This window comes from Telopea speciosissima, chromosome 5, assembly GCF_018873765.1.
Source record: "Telopea speciosissima isolate NSW1024214 ecotype Mountain lineage chromosome 5, Tspe_v1, whole genome shotgun sequence".
NCBI classification, from domain to species: Eukaryota; Viridiplantae; Streptophyta; class Magnoliopsida; order Proteales; family Proteaceae; genus Telopea; species Telopea speciosissima.
The window spans coordinates 15,875,887-15,893,199 of record NC_057920.1 but is presented as its reverse complement, the minus strand read 5'-3'; the positions used below and the strand labels follow the sequence as shown (position 1 = coordinate 15,893,199).

The window sequence follows — 17,313 nt, the reverse complement described above, 5'->3', positions numbered from 1 at the left end:
TGGATCGGCTCAGGATCGATGGATGAATTTCAATTTTTTGGTGATGTCCTATTTGGTTAATTCTATGGACCAGACCATTGCTGGTCGTTATCTGCTCCTTGACACCGCTGCAAAAATTTGGAAGACGGCTCATGACACATACTCTCAGGTTGGGAATGCAGCCCAATGCTATGAACTCCGTCAGAAGCTCCATACTACCAAGTAGCTGGAGTTGTCTCTGTCCTAATATTACAATACCATGTGCACACTGTGGCAGGAATTGGATTTTTTGGGCACATTTAAGGCTACGACAGATGTTGACGCGGCGGCCTTCAGGAAGTGGGAGGATGGTCTACGGCTGTTTGATTTTTTGGCTGGCCTCAACATTGAATTTGATAATATCAGGTCCAGTATTTTGAATCGGGATCCTCTTCCCTCTTTGGAGCAGGCCTATGCCATACTTTCGGCTGAGGACATGAGGCGCACTGCCATGGTTCATCCTGTCACTCAGGACCGGTCAGCCCTTGTTTCTGGTTCTCAGTCTTCCCGTGGGAATTCTTCTCGTCCTCCTCCTACTGATCGGCCATCTAGTGATCGCCCGCCTATTAAATGCGATCATTGTGGGAAGGACTGGCACACTAAGGACCGATGTTGGAAGCTTCATGGTCGTCCTGCAGATACTCGTGGGCGTGGACGAGGGGGTTCCTATCGGCCCAGTTCCTCTCGTGCTAATCAGGCTGCTACTGAAGATCCATCTGAATAGTCTCTTTCCTCTGTGATGGCTGAGTTGCACAATCTGCGGGATATGATGAATCGCTTGGATACATCTTCTTCGGCATCTGTATCTCCTTCCATGGCGGCTTCGGCTTTGTCTATACCTGCTCCTTCCAATGCACCTTCTTCCACAGGTATTTCTTTTGGTGGGAATTGCACCTCGGTCATGCCTGACTCTTGGATTATTGACTCAAGAGCAACCGACCATATGACAGGTTCTTCCTCTGTTTTTACCACATATACTCCTCTTTCAGGCCAGTCAAAGGTTCGGGTTGCTGATGGGTCTCTTTCTTCTATTTCTGGGAAGGGATCCGTTCAGTGCTCCTTCTCTCTCATTCTTTCCTCTGTTTTACATGTTCCTAAGTTTACTACTAACTTGCTGTCCATTAGTAGCCTGACTAAGGATTTAAGCTGCAAAGTAATATTTTTTCCAACTCATTGTTTATTTCAGGATTTGGAAACAGACAGTACGATTGCATGTGGTAAGGTGGTTGGTGGTCTGTACGTGCTTGAAAGTTCCCGGACAGCATTGACATCACAGCCGGCATCTTCTACTTTTGATTCTGCATTGCTTGAGTTAAATAATTGGCATCGTTGTTTGGGCCATCCCCCGATTGGGGTTTTATATGCTTTATATCCTAGTCTGGTAAAACAATGTAATAAACATAACTTTTCTTGTGATGCTTGCTCTTTGGCAAAGCAAACTCGGAGTATTTTTCCTATTTCAGACAACAGAAGTTTTGACTCCTTTTGGTTTAATTCATTCTGATGTTTGGGGCCCTGCCCGTTGTGTTTCTACCGCTGGGTTTCGATGGTTTGTCACATTTATCGATTGTTTTAGCCGGACGACTTGGGTATATTTAATGCATAGCAAGAGTGATGTGTTCAATTGTTTTATGTTATTCCACAAAATGGTCCAGACGCAGTTTGATGCCAAGGTGAAGATTCTTTGCTCAGATAAAGGCAAGGAATATATGGATGGTGCTTTCCGTTCCTATTTGGACGGCCATGGGATCATACACCAGACTTCTTGTGTTGACACTCCCGCTCAAAATGGAGTGGCTGAACGCAAGAATAGACATCTACTGGAGGTAGCTCGTTCCCTTATGTTCACAATGTCTATCCCTCCTCGTTTTTGAGGTGATGCCGTGCTTACAGCTACTTACCTCATCAATCTCCTTCCATCTCATGTCTTGGGTGGCCGCTGTCCCTTGGATATGTTGGTTGGCAAATCCACCTTTGTGGTGCCCCCAAAGGTGTTTGGGTGTGTTGTGTTTGCACGAAATCACCACGTCCATGGTAAGCTTGATCCCAGAGGATTACGGTGCATTTTTCTTGGTTTCTCACCGACTCAGAAGGGCTATAAATGCTACCATCCTCCTACCAGAAAGGTGTTGGTTACTATGGATGTTGTCTTTCGGGAGTCGGAGGCTTACTTTCCACCGCCAGTACCTCTGCAGGGGGAGCCTCAAAGTAATGAAGAGGTCCCGCTGATTACTCCTTTAGATGTTGAGATACCAACCATTGAAGATGTTTCTATTGAACTTGAGGATGGAGTTACAAGTCAAGAACAAGAAGTGGGATGGATTGAGCAACAGGTGCAGGGGGAGAGACTTGTGAAACAGAAATACACTCGGGGAACTGATTTTCCTACAGATGGTCCTCGGTACAAAGAGATAGAAACCACCACTGCTGCACCACCTACGCAATCGGCATCTGTTCCTACTCCAAATCTTGCTCCTAGTCATACTTCGGATAAGCCCCTTCTTGATCCTAGTCTTGATTTACCCATTGCTGTTCGCAAACAAAAAAGAAGTTGCACTCAACATCCTATCTCAAACTTTGTGTCCTACAATTCTCTAACTCTTGCCTTTCATGCGTTCATATCCTCTTTGTCCTTTGTCTCTATACTTAACACTTGGCAGGAAGCAATAGCCGAACCGAAATGGAAGGAGGCAATGAATGAAGAAATGCTTACTCTTGTGAAAAATCAGACCTGGGATTTGGTAAGTTCTCCACATGGGAAGAGGCCTGTTGGTTATAAATGGGTCTTTGTTTTGAAGCACAAGGCTGATGGTTTTGTGGAGAGATACAAGGCGAGATTAGTCGCCAAAGGGTTCACTCAAACACAAGGAATCGATTATCAAGAGATTTTTGCTCCTGTAGCAAAGATGAATACTGTACGGGTCATCATTTCTTGTGTTGTTAATCAAGGATGGGAACTTCAACAACTCGATGTGAAGAATGCCTTCCTACATGGAGACTTGGAAGAAGATGTCTACATGGAGGTACCCCCGGGTTTTACCTCTTTAGAGACTCAAGGGAAAGTGTGCAAGTTAAAGAAGGCCCTGTATGGTCTAAAGCAGTCCCCAAGGGCTTGGTTTGGCCGATTCCACAAGGCTATGATCGCATATGGGTATAAGCAAAGTAATGCAGACCACACATTGTTTGTTAAGAGAGTGGGACAGCAAGTTACCCTTTTGATTGTCTATGTTGATGACATAGTAATTACAGGCAGTGATGCACATGAGATTCAGAAGCTGAAAGCTTATTTGGGCACGGAGTTTGAAGTCAAGGACTTGGGCAAATTGAGGTACTTCCTAGGGATTGAGGTTGCCTATTCAGCTAAGGGCATACCTCTCTCTCAAAGGAAATATACCTTGGATTTATTGAAAGAAACAGGGATGCTTGGGTGTAAACCAACAGATACCCCTCTTGAGCCCAATACGCATGTGAAGAGTAAGGAAGGTGAGCCAGTGGACAAAGGAAGCTATCAGAGGTTAGTGGGTCGATTGATTTACCTCTCACATACCCGGCCAGACATCACATTTGTTGTAAGCCTTGTCAGCCAATACATGCATGATCCTCACTCTTCTCACTTGGAAGCAACATACAAAATTCTTCATTACCTCTAGTCAGCTCCGGGGAAAGTAGTATTGTTCTCTCTACACGGCCATCTCTGGATAGAGGCGTACACTGATGCAGATTGGGCTGGCAATCCTGATGATAGGAAGTCCGCATCTGGGTATTGCACATTTGTTGGAGGTAATCTAACCACTTGGAGAAGCAAAAAACAAGCTGTTGTGGCTCGATCTAGTGCTGAAGCTGAATTCCGAGTTATGGCACAGGGTATTTGTGAGCTCCTTTGGCTCCAGGGGCTTCTTCAAGACTTTGGGATGAGTGCTGATCTTCCTATGCGACTCTACTGTGACAGCAAGTCAGCAATCAGCATTGCTCACAACCCGGTCCAACATGATCGGACCAAACATGTTGAGATTGACCGGCACTTCATCAAAGAGAAGCTGGAACAAGGAATTATTTGTATTCCATTTATTCAGTCTAGTTAACAGTTGGCTGATATCCTTACCAAAGGAATCAGTACAAAATTGTTTTTTCCTATTGTTAGTAAGTTGGGCATGTTTGATATGTATGCACCAACTGGAGGGGGAGTATTGTAATATGGGTCCAAGGGTAAATCTGTCTATAGGGGTATTCTTGTATGTGGGTTTTAGTCCCACATTGCTTAGTTATATTTTTGTCTTATGATTTCAATATTATAAATAAAGGCTGGGCTGTGATCACATTGATCAAGCCAGTATTTACAGAATTCCACATTTTCAATACAAGGAAGAGAGTGTTGGGCTTGTGATTAGTTAAGGCCTTGATATTCAAGTTTCGAGGCCTTGAGTTTAATCTCTTCACAGGTATATATCTAACTAAATAAATACAACTAATAAAATGACATGAAAAATCTCCCCATGGCCCAATGGTCCAACCATCTGGCTCAAAAATTCCAAATTGTTTGAAGTAGAGGATTGGTGACCAATTAATAGTTTTAAAAGATGTTCTCTAGCCTTCAATTGATATCTATTGTTTCAACTTAATGGTTGATGGTCCAAACAATTATCATCTAACTACCTAGTCCAAATTTTTATGGATCCATAAGGTTTAAATAGAATATATCTTTAGAGTACCCCCCCCCCCCAAAAAAAAAAGAAGAGCTATAACAATTAGGATCTCTTTCAATAGATTCTTGTTAAAAAATTCTAATGTAATAGGAAATTAGTATTTTAAATAAAATGAAATATAGCGTGGAAATATAAATGAAGAATATTGCTGTTGAGATGTGTTACCCGATAGTATAAGGGTATTTTTGGTATTTTATTTATGCTTTATTTATGCACTTTTGAACAAGGGTAGAATTGTAATTTGGGTCGTGACACTGTTCACGTGAACAGTGTCGTGAACAGTGTTTCCCTTTGTAATCTCTTTTATTATTATTATTATAAATAGAGAGCTTGACTGATCTCATTGATCATTCAAGCCATTCACGAAATTCCTGTTTTGTTAACATGGCATCAGAGCCAAATACACTCTGATCTAGGTTTTCAAAACCCACCTCCCTCCCTTCGATTTTTTTTCTCCTTCCCTCCATCGAGCTTCTTCCCTTCTTCTTTCCTTTCTTTTGGTTCTTCTTCTCCCATCAGGGTAGCACTACTGAGGTGATCGTAATGATCTAGCTGCTGCCCCAACATACCTCTTTTTTTATGCTTCTTTTTTGGATCGAGTAGAGCTGAAGAACTGTCTGCGATTTGAAGATTCCTATTTTTTTTGGAGATCAGGCCTCTACATCTGTTTCGGCTGCATCTTCTATTGTGGGATCTTTATTTGATATTGTTCTCCGTCCCTATTCACTTCATCAGATTGGTTGAAGACCCTAGCCCCTTATCAATCTCTCTTCTCAGGTTTTTTTTAAAAACCCTGACATTAATCGATCTTGGGGTTGGGTTGCTGGTTTCTGCTGCATCTGATTGGCACCCTTGCTGCCTTCATTTGACATCATTCCCAGCCTACATATTTGAGATTTTTTGCTCCAATACAGCCCTCTTCTATTGGGGGTCGATTTCAGAATTTTTTTTGGATATTTTTTGGCTGTTTACTGCTTCATTGAAGATTGGTTACCTGCTACAATGATTGGTTCAGATTCTTCTTCGGCCTCTTCTGGCATTGATGGCCAGCCCCGGACTGATTTTCTTCCCCTTGCTGCCCCAATCAAACTTAATGGCTCTAACTACCTGAAGTGGTCTCGGTCTACCTATTTGACAGTAGCTGGCTGTGGCCTCACTGGCCATCTTCTTGGGACAACAACTAAACCAGTGGAAGAGGGTTCTCAGCTCAACAAGTGGTTATCTAATGATGCGATGGTGATGTCCTACTTGATCCATTCTATGCAAGGGGATATCTCAGACAATTTTCTTCTACTGGACACAGCCCATACTATCTGGAATGGTGCCAAAGAGACTTATGGTCGCACGGGGAATGATGCACAGGTCTATGAGATTAGAAAGAAGGCTAATGTCACTACCCAACAGGAGCTCTCTGTCTCCAAATACTAAGCTGCCCTCAAGAACATGTGGCAACAATTGGATCATTACTCTGACTATCAGCCCTCTACTGCTACTGATCCGGCTGCCTATCGCAAACATGTTGACAAAATACGTGTCTATGATTTTTTGGCTGGACTAAATATGGAGTTCGATCCTATTCGGGTGCAAGTACTTGGGCAGTCCCTTTTTCCATCTCTAGAGCAGGCCTTTGCCTTGGTTCATAATGAGGAATCTCGTCAGGCTGCTATGCTGCATTCCTCTACTGTTGATCGATCCGCCTTGCAAGTTGCTTCCAATACTTCTTCTCTTACCACTACTGATGGTGGTACTGCTGTCCCTAAAGGTCCTGTCAAGTGTGAACACTGCAACAGGCTCAATGCTAGAAGCTCCATGGGAAGCCTGCTGATTTTGAGGAAAAGAAAGCCCGTGGGAAGTTTAAGCCCAAGGCTCATATGGCTGATTCTCCTACTGTTGCTGCTGCCCCTTCATCTGACATTGGGCTTACTTAGGATGAGCTCCTAGCTTTCCGTCGCATGCTACAGGCCTCTTCCGCTGCCTCCACTACGGCATCTGCACCTGCTGCTCCTCCTGGTACTAATTTTGCCTCAGGTACTCCATTCAGTAGTCTGTGTGCATCGGCTGTATCTAGTCCTTGGATTATAGATTCCGGTGCCGTTGACCACATGACTGGCTCCTCCCATGTATTTCATCTTTATTCTCCATCTTCTGGCAAAGACAGTGTTCGAGTAGCTAATGGTTCCCTTTCTCCTATTAATGGGGAGGGTTCCATACGCTGCTCACCTACCCTTTCATTAAAATCTGTTTTGCATGTTCTGTCATTTTCTACCAACCTTCTCTCTATCAGTAGTCTAACTAGAGATCTGAACTATAAACTGACTTTTTTCCCTTCTCATTGTGTCATACAGGATCTGGAGACGGGGCGCACGATTGGGGGTGGTAAGATGCAGGGTGGGCTCTACTTACTTGACCTGGGTCAGCCTTCTACTTTGCATTCGGCTTCCTCTACAGCTCATCATTTACATTCCACCTCATCCCTGATCTTCATCTCTGGCACTGTTGACTTGGTCATCCATCCCTTAGTGCTTTGTTTGTTTCCGTGCTTGATTAAGCGTTGTAATAGGAATGAGTTTTTATGCGAGGCTTGTGTTTTGGCCAAACAGACTCGTTCCAGTTATTCTTCATTAAATAAAAGAAGTGAGTCTCCTTTTGCTTTGGTTCATTCTGATGTGTGGGGCCTTGCCCGTTGTACTTCCCTTTTTGGTCATCGATGGTTTGTCTCGTTTATTGATTGTTATACTCGTGCCACTTGGGTGTACATGATGAGCCATAAAAGTGAGGTCTTCCGCTGTTTTCAGTTATTTCATCGTATGGTTCAGACCCAATTCAATGCCACCTTGCGCATTTTACGCAGTGATAATGGCAGAGAGTACATGGAGGGTCAGTTCCAACTTTATTTGGCTGTACATGATATTGTCCATCAGACCAATTGTGTTGACACACCTGCTCAGAATGGGGTTGCTGAAAGAAAAAATAGACATCTCCTTGAGGTAGACCGGGCCATTATGTTTGCACGGCAGGTTCCTTCTCACTACTGGGGTGATGCCATTCTTACCGTTGCTTATCTCATCAACTGTGTGCCTACCCGTGTCCTTGATGGTCGTTCCCCCGTTGATCTCCTCCAGGGTTCCTCCTCCTTTGTGGTTCCCCCCAAAGTTTTTGGTTGTGTTTGCTATGTCTGCAATCATCATCCTCATGGGAAATTTGATACACGGAGCATTCGGTGTATTTTTCTGGGCTATTCTGTGACCCAGAAAGGATACAAGTGTTACCATCCACCTTCTCGTCGTACGTTTATCTCCATGGATATTGTCTTCCATGAGTCCTTGTCATATTATTCCCAGACACCTCTTCAAGGGGAGCAGGATCAGGGTTTTGAAGATGTGTTTGCTATTCTTCTGGCTTCTTTTTAGGGGGAGTCCTCTGTAACTTCAGCTCCTACAGTGGCTCCTATTCAGGGGGAGCGTAGACCAGTCAGTCAAATCCCTGTTGATAAGGTATATACCCGGGAGCGCACAGGACAAGTTGAGACTACCACCACCACCATACCACCTCCACAATCGTCCGTACTTGATCCAGATCCTGACCCTACTACATCATCTGGTAAGGATCCTTCCCTTGACTTACCTATCGTTGTTCGTAAAGGCGTTAGGTCATGCACCCAACACCCCATCTCCAATGTTGTTTCCTATGATGCTTTATCTCCTTCCTATCGTGCATTTATTTCTTCTCTTTCCTCTGTTTCTATTCCTCAGAAATGGCAGGAGGCGATTGCAGATCCAAAGTGGAAAGTAGCCATGATGGAAGAAATGACGGCCTTACTTAAAAATGAGACATGGGAGCTAGTTGTTCTTCCTTCGGGTAAGAAACCAGTCGGGTGCAAATGGGTATTTGTTGTCAAGCAGAAGCTAGATGGAATAGTGGATAGATATAAAGCTAGGCTTGTGGCCAGAGGCTTCACTCAGACTTATGGGATCGACTACCAGGAGATTTGCCCCTATTGCGAAGTTGAACACTGTCCGGGTCTTACTGTCTTGTGCTGTCAACTTTGGCTGGGACCTACAGCAGTTGGATGTAAAAAAATGCATTTCTTCATGGGGAGTTGGAAGAGGAGGTTTATATGGATGTTCCTCCGGGTTTTTCCTCTGACAAGACCCATGGGAAGGTTTGTAGGCTCAAAAGGGCACTCTATGGGTTGAAGCAATCTCCACGGGCATGGTTTGGTAGGTTTCATAAAGCCATGATCTCTTGTGGATACAAACAGAGTAATGCTGATCACACTCTGTTCATCAAGCGAAAGGGAGAAAAGGTCACTCTTCTCATAGTTTATGTTGATGACATAGTTGTGACTGGTAATGATACAGATGAAGTTTCTCACCTGAAGGCTTTCTTGGGACGGGAATTTGACATAAAAGATCTAGGACAACTGAGATATTTTCTTGGGATTGAAGTTGCCCGTTCTCTAAAAGGCATCTTTCTCTCCCAGAGAAAGTATGTTCTAGATTTACTATCAGAGACTGGTTTGCTTGGTTGTCATCCTTGTGACACTCCCTTGGAAGCTACTACCCGTCTGCAAGAGAAGGATGGCGAACCTATTGATAAGGGCAGATATCAACGATTGGTGGGCAAGCTGATTTATCTCTCCCACACCAAACCAGATATTGCCGTTGCTGTGAGTCTTGTGAGCCAGTTCATGCATGATCCGTATTCTACTCATATGGCTGCTGTTCTTCGTATTCTCCATTACTTGAAGGCAGCTCCAGGAAAGGGGATCCTTTTCTCTTCATGACCATCTTCGCATTGAGGCTTACACAGATGCTGACTGGGGCGGTAACCTGACAGGAAATCTACCTCCGGCTATTGTACTTTTGTTGGAGGAAATCTGGTCACATGGTGGAGTAAAAAGAAAAATGTTGTGGCAAGATCTAGTGCTAAAGCTGAATTCCATGCTATGGCCCAGGGCATATGTGAGTTATTGTGGCTTCAGAGTTTACTCCTTGATATCTGTGGTTCTGTTCATCTTCCAATGATGTTGTACTATGACAACAAAGCAGCAATTAGCATTGCCCACAATCCAGTGCAGCATGACCGTACCAAACATGTGGAGATTGACAGACACTTCATCAAGGAGAAGTTAGAGAGGGCAGATTTGTATCCCTTTTGTGAAGTCTGGAGATCAACTGGCTGATGTCTTCACCAAAGGGTTGAGTGGGAAGTTGTTTTATCCTAGTCTAGTCAAGTTAGGCATGTGTGATATCTATGCCCCAATTTGAGGGGGGAGTGTTGAGATGTGTTACCCGATATTATAAGGGTATTTTTGGTATTTTATTTATGCTTTATTTATGTACTTTTGAACAAGGGTAGAATTGTAATTTGGGCTGTGACACTGTTTGCATGAACAGTGTTCCCCTTTGTAATCTCTTTTATTATTATTATTATAAATAGAGAGCTTGACTGATCTCATTGATCATTCAAGCCATTCACGAAATTCCTGTTTTGTTAACAATTGCGAATATAAGTTATACAAGTCTTTACTCCATTGAGTCCATTCTGTTGTTACTGGTCAATTCTGTATGAATCCCTCAGCATGCTTAGGGAGAAATGTATTAGCTATATTTTATATTCTAAAGCCAAACAATTTCATATGCGGTCTCAGAAGAATCAGTGTAGTTACATGTGTAAGCAGAATATCGGGGCACATGGTGGTTGGGGTTCATCTAGGAAATCTCCCAGGTCAATAAACAACCTGGTAAAATGATTCCAACATCCTAAGACATATTTTTTCCTTTTATTTTTTGAAAGAAGCTAATGAATTGTATATAGTTAGAATCATCCTCTAAGGGGTGTTTCTGAACCGGGGGATTATTGCAGACTCTTCAAATGGTGATTGCTGATCCCTGTATGGCCCTATGTCATGCTGTTCCTGTTTTGAGATTCTAAGTATCATCTATCACACCCAAGTGGCTAAATTGTTATAAAAAATAAATAAATAAAAAAAAATAAACTATTAAATGGAAGCAGCATTACTTGTTGCTTCGGGGAAAAAAAAAAAAAGGTTTTGTGTTGTGGAGTAAAAGCAACATGTTTACAATATTTCTAGGAAGCACAAAGTCAAATCAAGTATCTGTTTATGCTTTCCATTTCTCTGTTTAAAAAAACATCTTTTAGGTCATATCCCAACACCTGGACCATCATTTGTTCCACACAGCAAAAAATGAATATTATCAACTTGAACAAAACTTTACCTTTATTTTTCTGTAAATTTGTTATTTTAGGGATGGATCAGAGGAGGACTCGCATAGCAAATGCATATTTCTCTCTGTTCATGGCTGTTGGTAACGTCCTTGGCTTTGCAACTGGGTCCTACAGTGGCTGGTTCACCATTTTTCCCTTCACAGTCACCTCTTCTTGCAGTGTTAACTGTGCCAATCTTAAATCTGCTTTTTTTATTGCCATTGCTTTTATTGCCTTCACTACATATGTGAGCATCTCAGCAGCCCTGGAACTGCCTCTAAGTTCTAGCAACTCTGCACACTCTGCTGATGAAAGGCCAAATGAGTCCCACCGCGACCAAGAAGCTTTTCTTTGGGAAATGTTTGGTCCTTTTAGGTACCTTACAGGGCCAATTCGGATAATCCTGATCGTCACTGCTCTCACGTGGATTGGATGGTTTCCATTTCTTCTCTTTGATACTGATTGGATGGGCAGAGAGATTTACAGAGGGAAGCCAGATGAAGAGAATAATTATCATATTGGAGTAAGAATGGGTTCGTTTGGCCTTATGTTGAATTCTGTTGTTCTAGGATTGACTTCTGTTGTCATGGAGAAACTCTGCAAGAAGTGGGGTGCTGGCCTTGTCTGGGGGATTTCAAACATTCTCATGTCCATGTGCTTTGTAACAATGCTCATTATTTCTCGTTTGGCGGCCAATATGGAGTTCACCAGAGATAATTATCCACCTGATGGAATTATAATTGCCGCACTTCTTGTTTTTACAGTTCTTGGTGCTCCCTTAGCAGTAAGTTACCCCATATTCTCATTTTCCATTGAGGAAAAAAATTATGCCTTCATTTTCCATTAAATCTGCATATCTAACCTCCACTGTGGCATATTTATGCTGCACTTATTGGTGTACTTCTGCATGCAGAGGAGCTTACCTAATTACTTAATGTTTTATTTTGGTCTTTGATATGTTCTTGGCCAAAAACTTAGTCCACCTGATGGTCTGATGCTCTGATGCTCTCAGATCTTGGTATATAGCATTTTATTGGATGCTCAAGGAAAACATATCAGTGGTCTCAAATAAGTCCATCCATTTTATGGACATGTAAATTCCATCATGTGCTTTTGCAAGGTATAAAGTATTGATACGTATCGACCTTATTGGTATGGTACACATCGAATTTTGTCCTCTCGGTACAACACACCACTGAAACATGGGAGTGGGTCGATACACAACCACTGTATTGAGACACACTTTAAATATTGTCGTGCTCTGTTTCTAGCATAAGTTTTGGGCTAAGAAGATTTCTCAGCGTTCAGCCGATTCTCCTTGGATTGGCCTGAGACTTTATGGGTTGGATCTCTACTGTAGTGAGACCCAGTGTGTATAATTTGAACTGGAAAATTAACTTAGTGAGGAGACTGGATTAATTTACAGACCGTAGTTGCTATTACATTTAAGTTGTGATTTTATGATTAAAATTATTGGTCTCTGTTTTGGGTTTCAATCTATTCATCCTAAGAGGACTAAGAGTAGAGAAGCTAATCCCAAATTTTGAAGTTCATTGGTTCAAGGTTCGAAATATCGGTTTTTAAGGCCATTTTGTTCATGCCAAAACTGAAATATTTTGGCGAACGCCGAGGATGGAATATTGACTTGTATTTCGATAACCATTTCATTTCTCTTCTTATTTTTCAAACATGGGATTGGTTCAGCATTGAGTGTGCTGGATTGAATCGAAGGAGGTTGGATTGGATTTCGTGTTAAAGTCTACAACTGATTGTTTTGGATGTAATATTGTATTTATTTGCAATTAAAGAGAACATATATATTTATTTGTTTAAAAACCCATCTACTCAAATTTTTTTTATAAATCATCCCTAATTTTGAAGTTTAATTTTAGAAAGCCCCTCCTCTCAAGAATTAATCATTCTAGATTCTGTTCATACCTTTCTTATGGATCCTGAACTTCAACGTAATTACAGGATTGCCACGGCTCTTGTGTTTCTAAATTCTGGAAAAAAAATAAAAGAAAATAATAACAATATTAGATTTTTATAGGTTAGATATAAGATAATTGGTTAAAATTTTTATATGTGTCAGTCTTGCATGGATCTATGACTTGGGTGAATTCCAAAAATATATGACAATTCTTGAATTTGATTTGTTTTTCCTTCTAATTCATGAAAGGCAAAAGGTTTTATGCACGACCATGCACTTAACACAGTCACTATAAATAATTTACATACATATGAATATGGATTTTGTTTGAGTTTTGTTTTATCATCAAATAATCTAAAATTGAAAAAAAATAAACATGTTTTATCGTTCATGCGCCAAGTAAGCTTGTGATGCCATTCTGAAAGAAATTTGAATCCTCTTGACTGGTAGCAACTTGTTTTAGTGATTATATATCAATGTTTCTTGCTTATTTTATGGTGTATTATACTATTATGCTTAAAAATAGTAGCTTTGCATGTATGAATGTGTATCTTAAGCGTAGCAAATGCCTTTTAGTGTCTCTGATACTTCTCTAAGACGTCTTTTAAAATCATCTTTCCATACCAAACGATGGGATCTGATTTTTCCCTATGTGCAAAAGAGATAGATGAGGTGGATGTTGGATGCAGACATATTGAGCTTAATATCCTTCTGTTCACTTGCCATGTCTAATATCTTTCTTTTATTGCTTCTTTTTTGGTCTTTTAATTGAGTTATTGCAGGTTACATACAGTGTTCCTTATGCTATGATTGCCACACGAATAGAGTCTTTGGGACTTGGCCAAGGTCTTTATTCTTGCACTCATTTAATTTTAATTTCTTATGAGATGAGGTTGCAAGACTGTTTTTGTCATTATTGGGAGTTGGTATATTGCAGGCTTATCAATGGGTGTTCTGAATTTAGCCATTGTGATCCCACAGGTTAGTTGTGGTCTGTTACATTTTCTTTTTGTTCACAAAGCATTTTGCCTTTGTTCGTACTGATCCAGGGAAGTTTTTGGCTAAACAACATGACATCAACTTAGTTTCCTACTTAAAATAATCTGGCGTATTCATATGGTTGCAAGCATTCTAGTAGGAATCTTTTAGTGAGAACTCATTAATGCTTCTCTATGTTGTAACATTGACTAGCTGCTACTGAAACTTGATAAATTACCATTGTTTTTCTTTTAATTTATATAAACTTGGCTTTTGACACGTTGAGGAAGACTGCAGCATAGAGGTAGGGCAAAAGTTTCAGTTTCAGCAATGGTTTGGAGTTTGATTCTCTCAGTAGCTGCTACTGAAACTTGATAAATTACCATTGTTTTTCTTTTAGTGGCTTTTGATTTTCTTTTAATTTATATAAACTTGGCTCTTGACAAGCTGAGGAAGACTGCAGCATATAGGTAGGGCAAAAGTTTCAGTTTCAGCAATGGTTTGGAGTTTGATTCTCTCAGTAGGGAAGGCTTCAGCGACTAGGGGCCTAGGGTTAGGGTCGTATAGGGTAGGGGATCTCATACTCAAGTTATTAAGGAAATTGAGAAGGAATGAGAGAGATGAGATCTTAAAAGAGGAGACTGTTGGTCGTCCAGAACAGAGCAGAGCTTGCTGGTTTGTCAAACCAGTACCTGCAACTGTTAAAGTGTTAAACGAGGGTTTATGAGAGACAGATGTACATAGATGATGGGTAGAGTTAAAGGCTAAACAGAGCAGGATCAAGAAAAAAATGAGGAGTTGCAGGTTACAGGAACCTAACTCAAAAACATAGCATCCACGGGAGATATTTTTCCTCTTTTTCTTCTTCATCTCTCTGATGCCATGTGACACAACTTGATCCTAACAACCAGGACCTGTGAAGAAGAAGAAGGCCAGAGAACACGATGGAGAGAAGGGTAAAGAATCCTAGGCCACTACATAATTCAGAATCCTACAATTGTTGTCTAGTCCCATCACTTGTACCATATTCAAGTAATTGACTCTTAGTAGGAAACCTACTAAGAGTCTAAGTCTAATTACAATGAAAGTAAATAACTAAAAGCAAGTAAACAAGTAAAAGGAAACTACAACTACAACTCAACTACCACTCGACATAACCCAACGATTACTACTCAGCACGGATACTCCCCCTGAGGGTACTAATCTTTAACATGGCCAAATCCGAATTCAATGACAGGAAGGAGCTACACTCACTGTCATTCCACACCTTTGTCATACATACAGGAAGATTGGTGTGAGCTGTGATATTTGTTCCACTGAAGAGATCTAATAAATGTTTATGAACTTGCAATTTCTTAACCATTTTAACAGTCAGATAGGGCAGTTTCATTTCCATGAACTGAACCTTTGATGTAGAGACTGCTAGGATGGTGGGCCCCAAAACCGTGATTTGGGGTTCATGTCTGCATAAGCTTGGAGTGGTTCATCCTGTACTTTCCAGACTTCAGCATTCTTTCTTTATCTCATTTGTGCAGTTAAAAACAATCATTTTTTTCGTATATAAGGAAATTATTTTTTACTTTCAATCTATTAATGTCCCTACCATCCAAAGGTGTGTAAATGTAGTGCAATCAATGTTTCTAATATAGAGTATTCATCATACTTACCCTGAGGAAAAAATATAAAAGCACTCACCTAATTTTACCTGCCAGAAATAGGTACAGAAGGATAATTTCGGGCAGCTACTAAGCAACATCATCAACCTAGAGAAATGGGTTTAGTTATTAGAAGGTTAAAAAAGACAGTTTATTTTTGAACTAGAGGTCTCCTGAGAAGTTGTTACTGACTAGATAGCTCAGGTTGATAAGATTATGTAACCCATGGACTACTTGGTTAAGCTCAACCCAAACCTACCCTGGATATTCAGTCCTGGCCTTGGGCAACTGACCTACACTAGTCCATAGATACATATATGCTAAAATTTACTTAATCCAAGTGTGCTTAACAACAACAACAACGACAACAACATAGCCTTATCCATGGGTCGGCCGCATGGATCCTTGCTCTCCAATCAGCTCTATTCGAAGTCGTACATGATACGAGACTTAAGCTAAGCATGTCTTTCCTCACCACTTCCCCCATGGTTATTTACTTAATCCAAGTGTGCTTTACATTTTCCCCCAAAATAAGAAGTGATGAAGTTTTACATAATTGAAGTGTGTGATCTAATGGCTGCAGTGCTGCTTGTGATGCAAAATGACTTTTTAAGATTGAGTTTGTATGTGCCACTATTGATACTCATCTTATTGTAGTGTCCGTATCCCAAGCCCTTCTATTCTTTTTTGATACTGGCATGGATTAGCTATCGGACGGATTCGGATAGTGCTAAACAGATACGGATCGGATATTTTATCCGTTTTCATGTAAATATAGCTTTTCAGATAGCTATAGCCTATCCGTATCCGTATCCGCATCCGCATCCATTTAGCTTTCGGACGGATTCGGATAATGCTAAACGGATACGGACACGGATACGGAAACGGATTTCGGCTATTCATTTACACCCCTAGTTTGGAACATATCCCAAAAGGTTCCATATGGAACAACATCTAGTGCATGGGAGCCATTCTGCTGGTGCTTGATTTTCTTTATTTTCATAATGGATAAAATCTTTCATGAGAACTATGATTAATATCAACACTTTAGGTGATGGGAAGGATGTCTTCCTAACAATGAATGGTTCTTTGCTCAAACCCAACAGGGAAGTGATTTTGTTGCCGAAAGTATCAGATTGCAAAATTTTCTACTGCTTCCTCTAGATGCGTGGTTCTGTTTATATATGTATACAATTTGCTGGTTCTCATTCTTTGTGGCTTATGGATGCTTTTCTCACCTTCTGGGCACATAGTAACTCTTATGTGAGGGAGAAAACTTGTAGAGGACTTTCTTTTGGCATTCTTTGTATTTGTGTTGAAGGCTTCTTTGTTTGTTCTCATTGTATTGCTTAGTGTGTTGCTTTACGTTTTAGCTGTTGAATTGATGCGAGTCTGGTGTTGGAAATCAGGTAGTAGTATCCGTGGGAAGTGGGCCATTGGATCAGCTATTTGGTGGTGGGAACTCACCATCCTTTGCTGTGGCTGCGGTTGCAGCTTTTGCCAGTGGACTTGTAGCCATATTGGCTCTTCCTCAATCTTATGCTCAGAAGCCTAGGGCCATAATATAAGGTATTGTTTTGTATTCTTTTCTGTAAGGTATTATTTTGTCTTCTTTTCTTAAAATTGCTATTCTAATCAACCTGATTAGCAGAACAGTACATATACTGAAAAAAATTGTAATATAGTTATTATTTCATCTACTAATGAATAAAGTAATTCATTATCTGGATCCCCCCCGCCCCTTTTAAAAGAAAAAAGAACGAAGATAAAAAGAAAGCAGTTTTGCACTTTTGGTACA

General features: G+C 41.0%; 1 protein-coding gene across 1 annotated transcript in view; it reads left to right on the top strand.

The window, feature by feature from the left end:
• Window positions 1-17,106, top strand: part of LOC122662467 (sucrose transport protein SUC4-like) — a 42,408-nt gene extending 25,302 nt beyond the window's left edge. The window contains exons 2-5 of the mRNA XM_043858098.1: window positions 10,994-11,736; window positions 13,665-13,728; window positions 13,820-13,863; window positions 16,925-17,106. Coding sequence (XP_043714033.1) covers window positions 10,994-11,736; window positions 13,665-13,728; window positions 13,820-13,863; window positions 16,925-17,083 — 1,010 coding nt within the window. The 3' untranslated portion in view covers window positions 17,084-17,106. The remainder of the gene's footprint in view (window positions 1-10,993; window positions 11,737-13,664; window positions 13,729-13,819; window positions 13,864-16,924) is intronic.
• The last annotated feature ends 207 nt before the right edge of the window (window positions 17,107-17,313 follow it).